This window comes from Typopeltis vanoorti, chromosome 18 (assembly GCF_054136105.1).
Source record: "Typopeltis vanoorti isolate ZY-2024b chromosome 18, IOZ_Tvanoo_1.0, whole genome shotgun sequence".
NCBI lineage: Eukaryota > Metazoa > Arthropoda > Arachnida > Uropygi > Thelyphonidae > Typopeltis > Typopeltis vanoorti.
In genome coordinates, this window is record NC_143566.1 from 82037421 (window position 1) to 82057991 (window position 20571).

Consider the following 20571-nt stretch of genomic DNA (forward strand, 5'->3'; position numbering starts at 1 on the left):
TTAAAATGAAATAATTAATTTTTTTTTGTCAATGATGTAAATAAGAGTGGATCTATAATCAATGAAGATGGTAGAGATTTTGAATTATGGCTTAACTAGACATAAATGTAGGCAAAGGATAACAGCTGGCAGTTTATTGTGGCCAAGCGTAAAGTTATGGTCAAAACAGCACACTAACAAGCAGGGATAAAAAAAAAGGTTGTTATTTATCTTTATGAAAGGCTTTAATAGGGCCACGTGTGACCTTCTGCACAATCTAATAAATTCAGCCACCTGATTCCAAGGAATAGTGAAGAGGATGTAGAGGTGAGTAGCAAAGACTGGTGTAAGTCTATAGAATGCTACCTATTAGGATGGATTGAAATTTTGCAGGCGTCAAGTCTCAGACGAAATTTTTATACTACTGCAGTAAAATATACTTCTTCTCCCGTAGTGCTAAATGAACCGTTGGGTCATTCATGGCTGGTAGGTGATACCTATCAGCCATGAATGACCTTTCTCTTTGCTAGCCTCCTCCAGTCGTTTCGATCTGTGTGAAAAGTTTAAAAGTTTCAAAATAAAGCAGTATACAGTAGTAAAGTGTAGACTTAAATATATAGACATTATTTTTAAAAAATTAATTATTAATAAAATTAATAAAAATTAAAGAACCAAACTTTAGAGAATTGGGGGTAGTATATTTAGAAATCATTGATGGATTTAGCAGGATTCATTAATGAGTGGAAAAGCTGCTGCTGTAGATAATGCTGCACCAGAATTACTCATATACGGATCTATACAAATCTCTGCAGTGGCTACATTCCAGAATTTGGAAAACGTGGTAAGACGGGATATGAATACAAATGACTAGAGTGTTCATAGTATCTATCTTAAAAGAAGAAGAAAAACAACTGAATTTGCGAATTTGAATAATTTCTCTACTGTGTTTTCCAGGTAAGGTTTATGTAAACAACCCAGAGAAGAAACTATGATGAGGCTAAGGTTTTGCGGATGAGAAATCTGGAAAAGAACTAAATGGATTTGGTCCAAATAAAGGTTATGAAGATAAAATTTTTACTTGAGGCAAATAGATGATAAATTCTGGGAATATAAAATTAAGCCATAATTATATTTTGTAGATCTGGAAAAGGCACATGAATAAAGTGTCAAGAGACGAACTGTTCAAAATACTATAATTATGTGGTGTAAATGTACATTATAACAGAAACGCTTAGTCAATATTGAGTTGTAAGTCAGCGATTCGAATTGAAGTAGAAGAAGGAAGAGAGTTTGATATAAAATTAAGTGAGACAAAGCTGCACACTATCTTCGCTGTTATTCATCATCACATTACGAAAGAAAGTGGTATTAGATCTGATATCAGAATTTTACATAATCATCTCAACTTTGTTAAGATGATGTTATATTCTTAAATGAATCCAATCTAAGTATGCAGAATTCCTTAACTAAATTGAATAAATGCTGTAAAATATTTGATATCAAAATCGGCAACAAGAACAGACTGTAAAAATTGACAGGAACATCAAAAACCTCAGCCGCATCCTGCATGGAAAATCTATAAAAGAAGCAAAACATTTTATCTTTTTTGATACAATTTTTAGTGAAGATGACAAGATAAATATGGAAACAGATTGCAGATATAGCAAAGCTGGTATAGAATGATGTCAATTGAATCAATTTCTTTGAGATAAGAGCGAAATTAGTCAAAACACTCAAATTGCTAAATATAACACTGTGTTCAAAAAAAGTGTTAACTTATGGATATGATTCGGGTTGGAAATGAAACAGTTGATCAAAGAATGGTAACCTCATATATGAGAGGTATGAGAAGTAATTTCTTTTTCTTTTTCTTTTTTTAATTTCCATAGTAAAATTAATTTATGAACACAAATTCCTGTAGCAACCATAAGCAATCTGCAAATTTCCGGTTAATAACACTGAGCTGGTATCATTATTAGTAGTAGAATTACTAATAGCAACAGTAAAAGTAATAGTAGTAAGAGCCATCATGGGAGGTTTGCACTAACTATGGCACCTATCATATCTTTTGTTAAACTGTCTCTGGAAGCTCATTCATTGTGTGTGTGTGTGTGTGTGTGTGTGTGTGTGTGTGTGTGTGTGTGTGTGTGTGTGTGTGTGTGTGTGTGTGTGTGTGTGTGTGTGTGTGTGTGTGTGTGTGTGTGTGTGTGTGTGTGTGTGTGTGTGTGTGTGTGTGTGTGTGTGTGTGTGTGTGTGTGTGTGTGTGTGTGTGTGTGTGTGTGTGTGTGTGTGTGTGTGTGTGTGTGTGTGTGTGTGTTATGTAATTTAGCAAGCATCATCATCATCTTCTCCAGACTGTCATTTGCTCGCATAATATGTCCGAAGTATGACAATTTTTGCTTGATGATCACAACTTCGAGGGAGCAATCTGGCTTTATTCTGTCTATCACTGATTTATTGGTTCGCTTTGCAGTCCATGGTATTCTTAGTAAGCATCTCCAAACCCATAATTGAAATCTATAGTCCTTCTTTCACTCTTTCTCAGGGAATTTTAGGGAATACCATTGCTTTCACGATTGTGATTTTTGTTGCGAGGCTAATATTTTTATCCTTAAAGATCTTGCTTAAATTTGTCATTGCTTTCTTTCCGAGTAATAATCTTCTTCAGTACAATAACCATCTTTATCAATTCGGGATCCTAGGAGCACAAAATTGTTAACTGCTTCCATTTTCTCCCCATCTACTTCAAAATCATTAAGTTCACATGTTGCCATAACTTTTATCTTTTTGAGGTTAGCTCATTCACTACTCCCCACGCAAAGCATATCTCCATGTCATTGCTAACTGCGCTGTTTTACACAATTACAGAAACATATTGAAAATGCAAGAAGTAAACAGAAAAATTCGATTATTTACTGATCGAATAAATAATCGAATTTTCCCTTCACATTTTAGTTGAAAATCACTTATATACATAGTTCTCTAATATATGTATGTTTCGATTTTAGATATTTACATACTTCTCTAATATATTTGTGTTTTGATTTCAGATATATTTACAATGTGAAGCGTGTGTTTATGTATAGTATATATCCAAATAAACAAACATACATATCGTGGTGGCGTTCAGTACGGAAAGTGGTCGGGAGTTACAGAGGAATTGCACAAATTTGTGATATAGTCGCGTGTACTTGCTTGTAAAAGTTGTAATGGCTTTTCGTGCTCAGTTTGAAAATTATAATGATATCGGAGTTTTTGCAAAACTTACGAACCAGTATTGTCTTGTTGGAATTGGAGGTTCCGAAAATTTTTACAGGTAAATAAATGTTAACAATAACGAAATATATATACTCGAACGCACTATTCGGATACCTTTATCATTTGAATATTTATGCAGTAATTTAGTTACTGTTTATGGAATAATTGTGGCAGAATATTTAAAAAACAAGAAATTAAAAGCATACTCTGTTATGTTTGAAAATTCATCTCAGTATTTTAATCATTAGTGTAATGCCGGGCATTTCATGTAATACGATTTTAAGTATTGGCCAAAAGCAATGTACATGTTTATAAAACACGTTGAAGATGTTAGATTGTTATCAGTTAACTGTAACTTTCAGGTGTCGAGATCTAATAGTTGATCAGAAATCGTATAACTAAATTGTTAACATTTTATACCAGTTAGCATTTTTACAGGTTAGTAGTTGGAAGGGGACCAATCGTTCGATGCTGTCGGTATACTCTCCCTCGATGAGTCTTTAGACTCCCTGGAGATGTTAAAAATAATAATAATACGAAACGCTATAATCAGCGTAGAAATGTGATGATGTTATTTGTACCGAAGAAATTACTTGTTTGTGTAAGAGAATAGGAAAAAAAAAATTGAAGGTGAGTTAGCCGATCTCATATGGAGGTAGCAAGGTTTTTCATCTCGCACACAGGCAAATCGGCCAAGAGAACATACAATTTACAAACAAAATACACTATTGGTGGTGGCGGACGGTAGATGGCGTTGTGTTGATGGAAATAGTGTAGTTTGAGGAGTAAGTGTGTGAGATGGGGAGATGTTACATAGAAGAAGTGCTGTAACTAGCTTTTCATGGGCCTTGTGCAAGATTTTATTTTTGCTCCCCCATAGAGAAATGCATTTTTTATTTTTTTTTCAAAATATAAATCCACTTCGTCCTGAACTCTGTGCCTGTGCACCCGTTGCACCTGCCTTGTTATGGCACTGCATGGAAGTATCACAAAAATATAATAACATGGTGCATGTGAAAAATTGTTTATGCATTGTTGCTACCATCCTTATCAGAAACTTTTAGTATTTAACAAGAGCTTCAGAACCTTTGTGACTCAAAGAAAAAATAATAATTAAGTATTAAGGTTCATCTTGATGACAAATTATACTCATGACAAAGTGATTATATAAGATTGATTTGGTCTCCATTAAGACTATTGTGCACAGGATAGTATTATACAGGCACCTGCATGGAGTCCAAAGACTCATCGCAGGAGACTCAATTTATCCACACAATCTATCATACCTCTCCTTGAACTCATTAACAGACGACGCATTCACAACTGACTCTGGCAACCCATTCCACTCATTCACAACTCTCCAAGCAAAAAATCTAGTCCTAACATCCCTACTAAGCACACATTTATTCCGTTTCCAGGGATGACCCTCCCTCCCTTGTTCTGTTCCCTCTAGCCAAGTGCTGAAACATTTCCCCTGCATCTATCCTATAAAACCCTTTAAGCAACTTTAATGTTTCTGTCATAATCCCCTCTTTTTTTCCTATCAACCAACTTCTGCAAGTCACATCTTCAGTCTGTCTTTATAGGGAACATTCTACAAGCCACTCACTATCTTGTTCACTTGCCTCTGAATCCTCTCCACTGCTTCCTCATTCCCAAGAAACCCAGGAGACCAGACTTGAGCATAGTAGTGCAGATGTGGATGTATCAAGGCCTTATAAAGAGGAATAACAGCTTCCTTATCTCTACTTTTTAAATGTGAATATGAAATGCAAAATTGAAGGTGTTCTTCAATAGCCAAGTAATCTTATAGACTACCTTAGCAATATGTCCTTTAAACTTTAACTGTCTACCACCACCCTTACTTCTCTAGCTTCATCTGTTTCCTGAAGTGCAGTGCCATCAATGTGATACAAGGTTATAATCTATTTATCCCAAAATGCATAACTTTGCATTTCTCGACATTAATCTGATACCCGTTAACTTTTGCCTATACTGACAGTCTATTTAAATCATCCTGTAAGCTCTCCACTTTGCTTTGATTAACTGTTACTCTACTTAATTTTGCATCATCAGCAAACAACTGAATATTTCTTTTCAGGTGTTATTTTCTATATCATTTATGTACAAGTAACAGCAGTGGTCCCATTCTTTCTTTTAAGGTTACATGGTGGTCAGCCTTCATAGTGAAGAATTTATGGAGACACAACACATGTTAGAATAATTACTTTACTTAACATTAATAAAGTAACATTTGATTTTTCCATTTGGCCCCATGGCTGCGAAACATTATTCCTAATACATTCCTAAGCCACCTGAACAAACAACACAAACATATCTAATTCACCATCGAAATCAAAAATAACACCTCTCTTCCTTTTCTAGACACACTCGTCACATGTCTTCCCTCAGGCTGTCTCTCCTTCACAGTCTACTGTAAACACACACACACATGGGCCAATACACACATAAAAATTCATATCACCATCCAACACAAAAACTAGGATTCTTCAGCACCCTCAAACACAGAACCCTAAACAATTTGCTCTAATGAACAAGCTCTGAACCAAGAATTCGAAATCATTAACCAAACATTTGTAAAAAATGGCTACAATAAAAAAACAGTTCACAAGATCCTCCATAAAATACCACTAAAAATAAAAAAGATTTCATGAATGCCGTACCCTATATTAGAGACAGTTCTAAAAAAAAATAGAACACTACTCAAATGCAACATTAAGACTACCTTCAAACCCCCGACAAAATTAAGAAATTTACTTAGCTCTTCCAAAGATCTTCTTCCACACCTAGCCCACCCAGGGGCTTACAAAATGCAACATACTTGCAACCTACCTTACATAGGTGTAACAGGATGCACTATCCGAATCAGAAAAGACAAACATGAATGACACATTAAATACCTCCCTGCTAAAACAGGCTTATCAGACTACGCACCCCAAACATGCCACAGAATTAACTGTAAACGCACCAAGTCCCTACACCACACCAAAAACTTGGTTTGAGAGAAAATGCAAAGAAGCTTATGAAATGCTAAGACATTATCCGAAAATTGAACAGAAATGATGGATTAATCATTCCAAGAATGTAGAGGACCCATCTGCAACCCTTATAACAACCAGCCAGAAGAAAATCTCAATACGAGAGGACTCTAGAAATGTTCCATTTTTAATTCATTTTTATTTTATTTTTTTTTTTTAATTTTATTTATTCATTTTATTTATAAATTTTTTCCACAAAGAGGTCAGGCTAGGTTAAAAGATTAACAAGCATCTGCATTTAGACTCATTTTACCTTTGTATAGTATAGTGTCTTGTAGCTTGTATCTTATATGTATTTTTCCTGATGATGACCTCAATACAGTGGTCGCAGCAAACCACTAGTTACCTGTTTTGTCCTAGATTCTGCCTCTCCATATACCACATTTTGATATCTGTCCAGCAGCCACTCTCTCATCTGCTTAACCAGTGTCATATCCATCCTCATTTGTCCTAATTTGTGTAACAGAGTTCCATGTGGTATTCTGTCAAATGCCAATATACAGGAAAATTATCGTGGAGCCATTTCCTTTATCCAACTCAGCTGTTGCTCTATTATAAAAAGGTAGTAAATTACTAAGGCATGGCTGACCCTTCACAAAGCCATGTTGACCCTCATGCAGTATCATATTTTTATCTACCCATTCTTGAATTCTCGTTTTGACCAATTTTTCTAGTACTTTTACCACCACACCTAAGATACTGATTGGTCTATAATTTGCTACTACAGTCTTAGAACCTCCCATAATCAGAGGAATTATTTTGTGCTCTTTCCACTTCCTTGGAACTCTACCAGAGCTGAGACTTAAATTAAAGAGCTTAGTCAAAGGTTTTGCTAGTTCCCTTGCACATTCTCGCAGAACCCTAGCTGACATTCCATCTATAATCATCTAATCGTATTCCATCTAACCCCAAAGCTGTATTTACATTGAGATTCTGCAATATCCTAAGAATCTCGAATTCATCCACCTCTGTTCCAACATTAGTGTCTTTCACATAGGTTAAAGGGCAGTTTCACTGGAACAAAGATTGTGGGCTCTATTGGTTAGTTTTAATAATGCCATATTGCTGAGAGGGGTGATGGTGGGAGAGTTTGTGAATGTATCTGCCTGTATGAGTAGGTTTTCTATATACAGAAAAAGAAAGGTTACCATTAGGAAGGCATGTTACTAAGGTATCTAGGAAGGTAGACTATTGTTATTTTCCTTTTCCATTGTAAATTGGATTATTGGATGTAGACCACTGAGGTGACTGAGGAAGGAATCTAATGTGTGTGGGCCATGAGGCCATATAGAGAACACACCATCTAATCTTAGCCAGAAAGAAGATTTTAGAGGGGAAGAGTCTATAGCTCGTTTTTCAAAATTTAAACAAATAATTTAAACAAATTTAAATAATTTAAACTAATTTAAACAAATACAGTTGCATTAAACTTCTCAAAATTTGGGAAACATTAATTATCAGAGATCCCTCTTTACATCCTAGGCCACCTGCTAATACCCATAGAGGGCACACCACCTAGATAGGAGTTTAGTTTCACTCACTATTGTATTGTATTGTTACAAAAAGTTTTTTGTAATCCCTGAAGATGTCTCTGTGATGAAGACGAAATATTGGAAGTATTAAAATTAGTTTTAATCCTTTCTCAGTGCTGATAATATTCTATTAAACCTCCATCATGTACCATGATACCTCCTAGACCAGCCTGGATGGTGTAACCATGCACCAGAAAGGCATGTTAACTCATTCTGCACCACATGTGAAGCCATCATTTGCATGGTGTAGGAATACACAACCTGTCACACCAGCACATCTCTTCACTCCTCTACTGCATATACTATGAACACCATAACAGCCACATTTGATAGATTTTGGTGAGGAGAGTGCCTTGTAAGTCACTGGCTCTGAAACTTCATACATGCAAGAGTGTGCCACAAATCATCGGAGATAGACATAAACTGCTCAAGAGAACCTACTTCCTTAACAGTTTCAGTCATGGAAGATAATTTTTCCTGTTTGGTTATTCCATGTATACCTTAACCACTGTTGGCAAAGGGCAGCCAACAAAGATATGTGGTAACAGGCTTAGATACCAATCCACAGAGGGAAAGCAATTATACATCTTCTATCTAAATTATTATTTCAGCAATAATCCAAAGCAGTTCACATATATTTTGAAAAATCAAATTTATTACTGAAAATTTACTAATAATGAACCGGATGCCATTAGTAACAAAGATGACAAAAAAAAATTTCTCCACTGAACTTTCATCTGAGAATAATGAATTCAAATCAAAATTCACTGGTGGTCTGTAATCAACATCTCTTTAGCACTTAAATTGCAGAAAGTTTCAAAAGTTGATTGGCAGATTTAATGTTATCTTTCATAGGACAAAGTGCGAAATTGAAAAATTGCAGAAGCAGCAAGAGTTAAGCAGGACAGAAAAAAGAAAGTAGGTGATCCATAGGAATAATAAAGGCCGACCAAACAAACAAGAAAAACAAGTTAAGGAGAAAATTATGTATGGGGACTCAGTGATCAATGGACTACTTAACAAAAGTGCGACAAATTCATGTTTCCTGGGTTCAAAAATTCACAATATAAGCCACCCCATCCAGATGCAAAAAGGTAAATTGAAAGAAATTATTGTCTTGGTTAGTACAAATGATTTGAGAGGCAAGAAATATTCTTTGAGGGAGGTCGTAAAGGAGTTGTTAGAAGAAGCAAAACTAAAGAGAGAGAAGGTGAAGATTGTAAGTCTCCTAACATGCCATGATAGAGGCGAACCGAGGAAGAGGGCATTAATAGCCAATGAGTCTATACATAGATTGTGCAAAAGGATTGAGGTAGAATTTGTGGATCTGTGGTCTCTGTTTGATGGAAAGAAGGATTTGCATAATGCTGCTGGACTGCATCGAAATGGTTTTGGTGTTGGGTCTGGAGAGTTTTGTTCACCAAGCATGCTGAAGTGCAAATTCAGGGAAACTTAAGCAATAAGGTTGGAAGCAAGTGAGTCTGAGAATGACCAAGTAAGGAATCTAGTCTCTCTAGCAAAAATATCAAATAGGGTAGTCTATTCAGAAACAATGAATAAAGGGATGTTGCTGTTTCTACATGTCTCTCCAAAAATTATAGGCATTAGCGAGACCTGGCTAACAGCAGATGATGTAGTTACAGGGATTGAATGTAAAAGGTTTAATATTTTCAGGGATGACAGAGAAGATAGGGATGGGGAAAGGAGTACTGCTGATTATAGCAGATGAATTGCAGCCAAAAAAAATAGGATACAGGTGGGAGGGTAGCTGTTCATTTAAAGCATCTGGTGTGAGATTAAGGCCAGTAAGAAAAAGTATACAGTTGATTGTTGCTATAAGCCAGGGAGGTCCACAGATGATCTGGAACACATGCATCACCAAATTAGTACGAGTACAGGTCGAGTGATTATTATGGGGGACTTCAACTATGGAGATACAGACTGGAAAGAAGAAAGATCACATGGCAGGAAGGAAATAGAATTTATACACCCACTAAGAGAAAATTACTTAAGGCAGCATGTGATGGAGGGGATGAGGTGAGAGAGTATTGGACCTGGTCATAGGATCAGAAGGACTATCCATAACCAAGATGACAGCATTACCTCCAATTGGTGAAAGTGACCATGTGGTCTTGACTTGGGAATATGAGGAATAAATATAGAATTAAATTAATATAAATATAGAAGTAAATTAAATATAACTGAAAAAAATAAAATAAAAATAAATAAATAAAAATAATAATAAGATAAAAAAAAAAAATAAAATAAAAAAAAAAAAAAAATATATATATATATATATATATATATATATATATATATATATATAAAGATTATTTTACACAATTTTGTATGACAATATCCCATACTTCAGGAATAGTAAGAACATCGTTGCGGTTTAAATTTGGTCTATGTAGTAGTGCTTCAGCACCTTCTTTATGTAAACGTTCATATTTATATAAAGATCTGTGTAAAAGTTTCGACTTTAAATTTAAACTGCAACAATGTTCTTACTATTCCTAAAGTATGGGATATTGTCATACAAAATTGTGTAAAATAATCTTTATATATATATATATATATTTTTTTTTATTATTATTATTATTTTTTTTTTTCCAGTTATATTTAATTTACTTCTATAACATGTTACTGCACGCATATTGAGATTCCATTGTAACCATGCGCCCTAACTTGGTTACAATGGAATTAATTGTAAAAAAGTTGGGATGAAATATTTATGAATTAAATAGTCATTACTGTGGTTATTACGTGTGTTTTTAGTGATGAATTCATCACAGGTTTCATTATATAAAAATATCAAGATACTTGGTCATAACATTCCACTTTGTCTTTATATATGCACAGTGCTTTTTTTGAGATGGTAAACAACTTTCACCTTTATTAACAATGACATATGATATACAGATGAGGATCAATTTTATCTTCATCTTTTTCCTGCTAGCAAAGATTGTGTACTGGCAACTATTGTTTGACTAAAAAGGCACATACACATGAGATCCCAAGACCTATGACATGACAATACTGTGTGTATAGCAAGAAAGGGATGAAGGTATTTATTTTCATAAGTGCATTACAATGTTTTTCTCATCTCAATACTCTGAGATGAGAAAAATATTGTATCATCACATCTGATGTGAGAAAGCTCAGTAAGAAGGTCTCACTTGCATCTGGTTTAATGCTGATCTATATGTGTGTAGTTGAGTCTTTGATCCTAGTTAAGTGCAATATCTCAGACTTCTTTTCTTATAGCATTTTTGAAGGGGAACTTTCAGATGTAATTCCTGTTGTGCATACTTCAGTTGCTGGTTGCAGAGTTGTAGGACGATTATGTGCTGGTAAGTATCCATTTTTTATAGTTATCTCTTAAATAAATTAGAATACCTTAAGAATTAAGCTATGCATTTAAGTTTAATGCTGATATAATGATAATTGTATAATATATAATGCCATTTGATATACTGAAATTAAATTTTATTATACAAAGAAATTAAGTTTATATTGTCATTATAGCAGAATAAATTATACTGTTGACTGTTTCCAAATAATTTTGAAAAGTGAGTTGGTTTCTTTGATTTTAAAAGACTGAATGCTGTTTAGTATTCAAACTCTCTTACCACCATTTCTTCTTTTACACAATATGTGTGTTCCTAAAAATCAATGTGTTACAGAATTTCGCACAATAAAAATAACACCTTATGGGGGAAAATACAGTTGGAACAGAACACTCAAAACTGTTCGTAAGTTGTTATACTGTACGCTAAACATAATAATAAATAAATAAATATGAAAAATTACAAACTCCAAAAAAAATGCCACTACAGTTTTAAACATCTTTAAATACTAATAAATGAATACAATAAATAGTGTATTCTTTTATTTTAGACCTTGTTTTAATAGACTTTGCAGCACCCACCATTATTCCTGCTAAACAAGTTTATTTTATTTTCATAGCATGTCTCTGATTGTGCACAGTGTACATATAAGAATGATGCTTACTTATGATTTGGATGCTATATTAAATACTTATCAAGTGTTTAATATAGCATCCAATGTATATTTGTATTTTGTATATTCCTCTGTGGTCACTACATTCAGCTGGGTGGCATTTTTTGCATTCTCTTGCCGTTACTTGCTAACTCAGTGCATAGTCACTCTGTGTAAAAATTGCATACGAACAAATCTGCTCATTACAAATGCAAGTGTTATAGGAGAACTCATGATAGTAATATATGATTTGTAAAACCAGTGCATTTGACTCTCACTATAGTAAATATCGCTGTAACCAATTTGCTCACTATTGCTATAACAAAAAGTCCAACTATAGCAGACTGTTCCTATGGTGCTTACAAGTTTGCTGTAGTGAGGATTGACTGTATATGAGAAAATAAGTGGACTCACTAAATAAATGTACCAAATTTTTATTCTCTTAAATTTAGATTGAAAATACATAAGATAATATAAGATAAAATGAGTGGACTTGCTAAATAAATGTACTAAATTTAGATTGAAAATACATAAGACAGTATATATACGTGTGTGTGTGTGTACATTGCTCTTGTAAAGAAATCATTGGACATCCACCTTCCCTCCTCCATGGGCAAGATGCATTGTGCCATGTTACAAGTCACTTGTTTGTAGCTGATATAAATGAGGAATATGATGCTCCTAAGTCAGTGCAACTGTGTCCAGGTGAAATGGCTGTGAGAAGAGAACTGACAGAGTTTGAAAGAGGTATTGTGATAGAATGTCATGTTGCAGGCCTATTTGTTTGGCAAATTGTTAACAAATTCATTCATCCCAGGTCAACAATCAGTGATATCATACTCTGAGATGGAAGTGCAAGGAGTAAACTGCAAGTGTTACCTGCACCAAACATGACAGTAGGGTACTATGAAGGATAATATGTAAAAACTGCCATTCATTGCCCGACACGTTGAATGCAGAGTTCCGGGAATTGACTGGAACACAAATCTGCTCAAAAACATTTAGAACCAAGGTGCACAAGATTGGTTTCTTTCCATGGTAGGATGCAATCTGCAAGCCCCACATTTCCTGAACCACCATGCAGGATCTCTTCAATGGTGCAAAGAGCACATGCAGTGGGACATGGAAGCTTGGAAAGCTGTGTTATGGAATGACAAATCACACTACACCTGCTACTGAGCAGATGGGCAGGTGTGGATGTGGTGAATGTCTGTTACCAGAGTGCATAGTCCCAAGTATGAAATTCAAAGGTAGCAGTGTGATGGTATGGTCCTGATTTGGCCTCAGACCTTAGTTTGTGGTGCTATGAACATTGAACTCCATGAGGCATTTGATTCTGGACAGTGCAGTGCTTTCTATTTTGTGCCAGTGGTCAGTTCTACAGAACTGACCATTGTGCAAGATGCACCATGTCATAAGGCTGCTGCTGTAACTGCATGGTTTGTCGACATGAATGTCACCACACTTGATTGGCTCTGCAGAGCCCCCTGATCTCAACCCTGTTGAACATCTGTTGGATGAACTGGAGCATTGGGTGAGGTCAAGTTGTTTGAGCATGTAATGAGGTCCTGGACTGTTGCCCCACAACAGTTCAAGACCTCATTACATGCTTCCAGGAAGAATGGTTCAAAATCCCCATTGATCACTATCATGTGCTTGTGGGAAGTATACTCCATAAGATTACTGCAGTCATTACAATGAAAGGAGGTCCTTCATCTTATTAAGATATGTCCTGTTTTTTTATATAGCCTGTGTAGCTCAGCGGATGTGGCGTTTGCATACCGCCGCGCTTGGCCGCACGAAGGAAGACTTGGTTTCGAGTCTAGTCGGTGACTAGAGGAAATTTTTCTAAGCCTTTTTTCGACCGGTTCCCGAGTTAGTTGATCTCTGGCACGGGCAAGCAGGTTTTTCCTCCCGGAAACTCGGGTTTTTCATCCTGTAAACTCAAGAAAATCGACCGTAGAACCCACATTATTTCAGACATTAAATATATTGTGTTAGGGTTAGGGACCACGAGATGGCGGCACATTTGAGCCGTCTCTCTTCACTGTGTACCGCTTAATTAGTGATAGCCTTGGGCCATCTGTCTCTGATTGGGTACCAGTGGAGATTGAACTGCCCACTCAGTCTCCAAAAGTTAGATAGGACTAAATGGCCTCGCCTACTCCCGTATACGGGAATAAAAAGGCGTTAGCTGATTTTTTTTTTTTTTTTATATATATATAAAAATTTTGTTTATATATATATATATATATATTGGACAAAGATTTTTATTAAAACAAAGAAAAAATTATCTCATATTATATAAGGAAACCTGAAACAGTCATCATGTTGTAAGTTGTGGATGGAGTTTGTTATTTTGACTTAACTACATATATGTTGTAGAAATCTTGCAGCATTTCTCATCTGAGATGGGTAGGAAACCATCTTTATAAGCAATTTTCAATTACAAGTTTTCTCTTCCAGACAGTCAAGTGAAGCCACTTCACCTAGTGCAGATAAATTGGTGGGAGAACATGCAATTAACAGACATAATATACTACTTTTATAGCTTAGTTGCACATTCGTTGTTATAGTTTTGCAATATGTATATCTAGTTGATTTTCGTTGCTTCTTGAAAGTAGCAGATAAATACTACTGCATTTTAATAATATGTTCTGATATTTATCTACATTTTAATAAATGCTGAAGTTTCCCCTAGTTCTAATGAGTTTTTCACCAATTTATTGGTCTTTGGTTTAGAATGTTTTAAAGAATTCTAATTTTCTATTTACTAATTCCATAGTTGCATCATTAGTAATTTTAGTCTGGATACATACAAAGTAAAGTATGGGTATTTTTTTTTTTTTTAACCCAAAACCAAACTTGACAAAAGGACATATCTTAATTTTTATAAACAGTTTATTTTTAGTCAGTAATAATAGTGGATGTTTAAAAAAAAAGTTTGGAAGATCAGTAATATAACAATGCATACTTATTGGCTAAAACTTTCAAATACAGTTCATTTTTATTCCTTTGAGATACTTCATAAGTTATATCTAATCTTGAATTATGAAGAAATTACAGGTGCAGCTGATTTTCATTATAACAGATTTATAGAAACACAGAAATGGTTTGACTGTGAAATTAATCATAGAGGCAGAGATTCTTTTTGTAGAGAAATTAGTGGTGCATTTGTATGTAATAAACTACTCAAAACAATTAGGGGATATTTTAGTTTCTGACGGATAATTATAAATTTCTGCAAATAATTATAACTATTGAGTACTTTATACATAAATAAATATTTCCTACTTATGGATAGGATGTAATTGATGAGAATAGAAATATAACATCTGATAATGTTGGAGTCTTGACAAGTAACAGACTGATTTGGAGGAAAATTGTAGATAGGAAGTTAGTAATGATGTAATTTTTTCATGTAGTACTGTCATATCCTGTACACCCCTTCAGGGTACATGGCAGGAATTTGATGATGATGATGACGACATAAATGCTAAAACATAATGAAATAAATGCTAAATCACCACACACACAATGCCACAAACATTCAGAAAAAACCACACAAAATCACTACCACAAACACACACAGACAAAAGCACACACTATCCACCACACACACACACAATGCCACACACCACCACCGCACAAACACCAAAAATTTGCACGCACTCAGACAAAGCCACACACACCACCACCAAAAATACACACACATATTCAGACAAGAAATGCAGAAGGAAATGGATTGGACACATATTGAGAATAGACACCAGAGAGAGAGATTACTAGAGTGGCTTTGACATGGATCCCAGAAGGAAAAAAGATAAAGGATTAGGCCTAAATTAACTAGGTAGAGAATGATATGAAAGGAAAGAAGAAATGACTGGGCAGCAGAGCTGCATAGAAGCTGAACTGGTGGTGCAAGACAGAGGTATCTGAAAGAATTGAATCTTGGCCTAATGTGTCATGAAGAGGATAAGTATATTGAGTTGTGTAACTTTCTTTTTGAATTACAAAAAATATCTGTTGTTTCTCTTGAACTTCAATAGTGTATTTTCTTGTTGACTTGGAGCTTTCACTGAGACTGAAACATATGTTTCTTGTATTTTCTTGTTTACTCAGATCTTTTACTGAGACTGAAACATATGCTGCATGACTTTTTCCCTGATGATGTTCTTGTAATAAGGATGAAAAATATAGGAGTTAATAAATTCTGTTTTTCTCTAATGTGTTAACTATTAGCAATATAACATATAAAGTGTTTTGTTTCAGGAAATAAACATGGTCTTCTTGTGCCACATAATACTACAGATCAAGAGCTTCAGCATATCAGAAATTCTTTGCCGGAGTCTGTCAGAATTTGCCGAGTTGAAGAGAGGCTTTCTGCTTTGGGCAATGTGATCGCCTGTAATGATTATGTGGCACTTGTTCATCCAGATTTAGACAGGGTAATCTTTCTTTTTTCTAACTTTTAGTCAAGTTTAACATTGCATTATGTGTTTTGATTTCTCATATGAATGTGCAGTGCAAGACCAGATCAGAAATTGAGATGCAATGCTTTTATAGTTTACCACATTATCTGTAACTCCTTGCATATGTCTGATCACATTTGTTATGCATTTTAATCATTCTTAGTCTGTATGTACTTTTAAATTTTATGTAGAAATCAGTAAGAACCAAGTAGAATACATTCTCTTCCACATGTTCTAATGTATGGAACATAGGAATTCTGCAGTCTTTTGTATATGGAATTAGTGTGTGTGTGTGTGTGTGTGTGTGTGTAATTCAACAGCTGAAACAGATTACATATTCAAAACACAAAATCTATTCAGAAGGCAGAGGTTATGCTTAAAATGGATAGGTAACTTGACTTCATGCTGAGATATAGTAGTTAATTATATATGTGTGACAGACATGATCTTATGTCTGTCATATGTGTATTTTCAATCAGGTTGTCTGCCTTGTAGTATGAAAACTCCAAAGTTGTTGGTAGGAAAAATCTTGCCATATCCATATGAGACTGACTATTCACTTTGCTTGAAAGCTCATTCCTCTTGTAATGATGCTTAGTATATTAGATTTGGTTGGAGTCTGTCTTTCCAACCAGTATGCATTATCATTACTGGCTGAGCTGTGGCGTTCTTCTTTTTCTTCTTCTTCTTCTGCAGCTTTTCCCACTTAAGTAGGGTCGGTGGTATTTGTGGTGAGTCTCCTCCACAACTTCCTGTCTTGGGTTGTAGCCACATCCTTATTTAAATTATCCGTTTTTTTTCTTATTTAATTGTCTTCATCCTCAAGTCCTCCTCCACCATCTCTTCTTTGGCCATCCGCACTTCCTCTTCCCCTGCACATCCATCTGCATGACCTTTCTTTCCACATACTCTTCCTCCCTCCTCATCACATGACCAAACCATCTCAACCTTGCCTCCTGTATCTATGCTCCCAAGTTCGTAACTTTCACCGTTCCCCTTATATAGTCATTTCTCAGATGATCCTTTCTGTTCATACCGCACATCTACCTAAGCATTCTCATCTCTGCTACCTCCATCCTGCTGATGTTATTTTTCCTCAGGGCCACAGTTTCCAAAGCATATGTCATAGCTGGTCTCACTACTATCCTGTAGAATGTTATGCACCATCCCCTCATAAGGCTCCCCATCTTCTCTGTGAATCCTTGCATTTTCTTCATTCAAAAGCCCTTCAAAGTATATTCTCCATCTGTTTCTTATATCCACATCCCTCCTTAAGTTCTATGCATATAAAAGATCACGAGTTTGTATTATTTGTTCATGAGATTTCAGTTACCATTTTAAAGATATATAGTATATTAGGGTAATTGGCCACTTAGATGGAAGAAACTACCTGATTACTACCAATCTCACATATTTTGCTAGACTTTTAATTAAAAGTGGTATTGCAAGTAATTTGAATGTGTGCACATGCACATACAGACACTCAACACTAATGTGCTCTACAGCACATTAGTGCTGCATAAGTCTTGCAATATCTTATGAAATTGATATAAAAAATTATTTCACTGCAGTTTTTTTTTAAATATATATATTATATATATATATATATATATATATATATATATATATATAATGTTAAAGATACCAAGCAATTTTATAAACTTGGTTTTAATCCTTTTTCCCAAGTAAGCAAACAAGCAGGTAAGTCAAGTTTGTGCTTGAAGTATTTTCAGGTCTGAGGCAACTCGTGGTAAAGATGGAGTAAGCTCTGATCACTTTTCCTTAGTATCTCCCATATTGCAAAGCACATCTCCTTGCAGTATGATGCTATGCATTGAGGGAAAGGCCACTACCCAGACAGGTTTCAACCTTCATTGAGGTCTCTTCAATGGGAGCTAGACCATGAGATGGATACCAATGTAATGCAGAACTTATATTTACCTATACAAGTTGCCACAAGGTGCTTTGACCTTATTAAATAAAAATCTCAGGATTTGGGAAAGATGTAGAAAGTTTTTTACCTTGTGTATACTATAAGTTAAAGATACTAAGAAATTTTATAAACTTGGTTTTAATCCTATTTCCCAAGTAAGCTAAGTTTGTGCCTGAAGTAGCTTACTTGGGAAAATATTAAAAAATAGGATAAAAAAGATACACATATTGTTGGATCATACATCCTGGCTTTGAATCCGCCATTTTGTTGGAACGTTATTCTTATTTAAATTATCCGTTTTTTTTTCTTATTTAATTGTTGGTTGATTGCTGATCCAAATATAGAGAAATTTTATTATACTGTGCCACCCTATATTCAGATTAGTCTAAGTGAAATAGAGGAATCAACCTTCAACTACATTTATATAATCTTCTTTTACAGGCTGAGATTGTTAATATCATATAAGGCTTCCGCAAGGTTCGAATAAATTTTATGAGTGGCACAATGAAGAAAAATCAGGCAAACAACAAATCAAATTCAATAAAATAAACATTTAATACAGAGTTATAAAACATGTACATTTAAGCATAATTTTCTAAGCAAGATAATCTAATTGAACAATATTCAAAATATCTCTGAGACATTAGTAGCCACTCGGTTTGATTTAAAGATTAAAGTTAAAATTTACAGATCTTATTCTTCAATGCTTAAATACTATTATCACAGCTTGTCTCTATTCAATGAGATAATTCAATTCTTTTATACATCAACTTAGTTCAAATACTAATAACAAACATAATGCATTAGGCATCAAACATTTAGCTGTCAATTCTATATTCTTCCGAATAATTGAAAATGGTTCACACAGTTCAATGTTAGAATTTTAGAGTAATTATTCTTAAAGTAGAATTCTCTAATTCACTCTTAGTCAACAAACAATTTAATTATGAAGCAGTTATCATTTCAAGGGGGAGAAACACTTTAAAGCTCCCTACTTCGGCTATTTTTAGTAGAATGCCACAGTTAATGTTAAGATATATCAGGCAGAGCTAACTTTTATTTCTTCATGCTGAAATATAAAAAGGACTGCTCTTACCGGGTTACACCTTTTACACATTGGTTTCACTATAGGCACACGTAAAACTGTAGTTAACTATTACTTTGAAGTAACACTATTCAAAAGAAATCTTCGCTATAATAACTGAATTTATAGACACAGAGTTATACAAGTCTTGACGCACTTGTTTTTAGTAATGTACTAATTCCTTATTTTCTTCTATGCATTAAATTCAGCTTTGCACTATTCTTCCTCAAAACATTTGGAATTCGTCATAATATTAGAATTCCGTAGAAATATACCGAATTGCCTATTAATTCCTGGCCCTTTCTTAATCGATTTACGGCATTTCCAAATTCCCTTACTGCCACCAGTTACTTCACCCCTTGCTGTCCTGAAAGCTTCTCCCCTTTACTTTCGTTTTCCAATCAAATATGCTTATTCTTTTCCGCCCAAAATCCGGTTCTAACCAGTTCAGCTTGCATCCTACTGGCCTCTCTCCATATACATAGTCGTTCATGTTCTAAGCACGCGCTACCTAAAAACAACTCAGTTCTCTGACTGTAGCCAATTATATCACATCAGCAGAATTCCACATATTTACATTCTCTTTCAGAAATAACAAATAAAAAAATAATCCATAGTTCATATAAAATACATTTAAATATGATAAATACAAATTCTTATAATATATATGCACAGCTTCTTATAATATTAACACAGGAATAAATAAAATAAATTGAATGACATTTTAACACAGAGTCCTTTCATTACTAATACATATCCCAAAATTATATAATTAAACAATAATAAACAAACTCAAAGTAATTATATGAATAATAATTTATAAGCAAGAGACTAACAACAAATGATATTTACAAGTCTGGCTTAAGTTATGGCAGATTATGTTAAATGTGAATGAAGTATTATAATTCTCAAATATCTTCATTCACAATTTAACAAAATACATAAAGAATACTACTAGATTTTGCAAAAGCATTTGACAAGAGGCATAGACCTCTGTTAGATAAAATGGAACATGGTGATAGATATGATGTTAGTGATTTGGACAAGAGGGTGGCTGATAGATAGATATCACAGGCTATGTGTGTGTGTGTGGGGGGGTTGAATCCAAGAGGAGGAAGGGGAGAAGTAGTGTACTGCTGACCTTAGTACTTGATCAGCTGTGTAATAATTTACATCTGTAATATAGTAAATGATAAATAAATAAATCAGCTAATGGCTTTTATTCCCTTATAGGGAGTAGGTGAGGCCTTAT

General features: G+C 34.5%; 1 protein-coding gene across 1 annotated transcript in view; it reads left to right on the top strand.

The window, feature by feature from the left end:
• The first annotated feature begins 3102 nt into the window (after positions 1-3102).
• Positions 3103-20571, top strand: part of eIF6 (eukaryotic translation initiation factor 6) — a 47117-nt gene continuing 29648 nt past the window's right edge. The window contains exons 1-3 of the mRNA XM_090408761.1: positions 3103-3295; positions 11096-11181; positions 16103-16278. Of these exons, the coding sequence (XP_090264887.1) occupies positions 3189-3295; positions 11096-11181; positions 16103-16278 (369 nt within the window). The 5' untranslated portion in view covers positions 3103-3188. The remainder of the gene's footprint in view (positions 3296-11095; positions 11182-16102; positions 16279-20571) is intronic.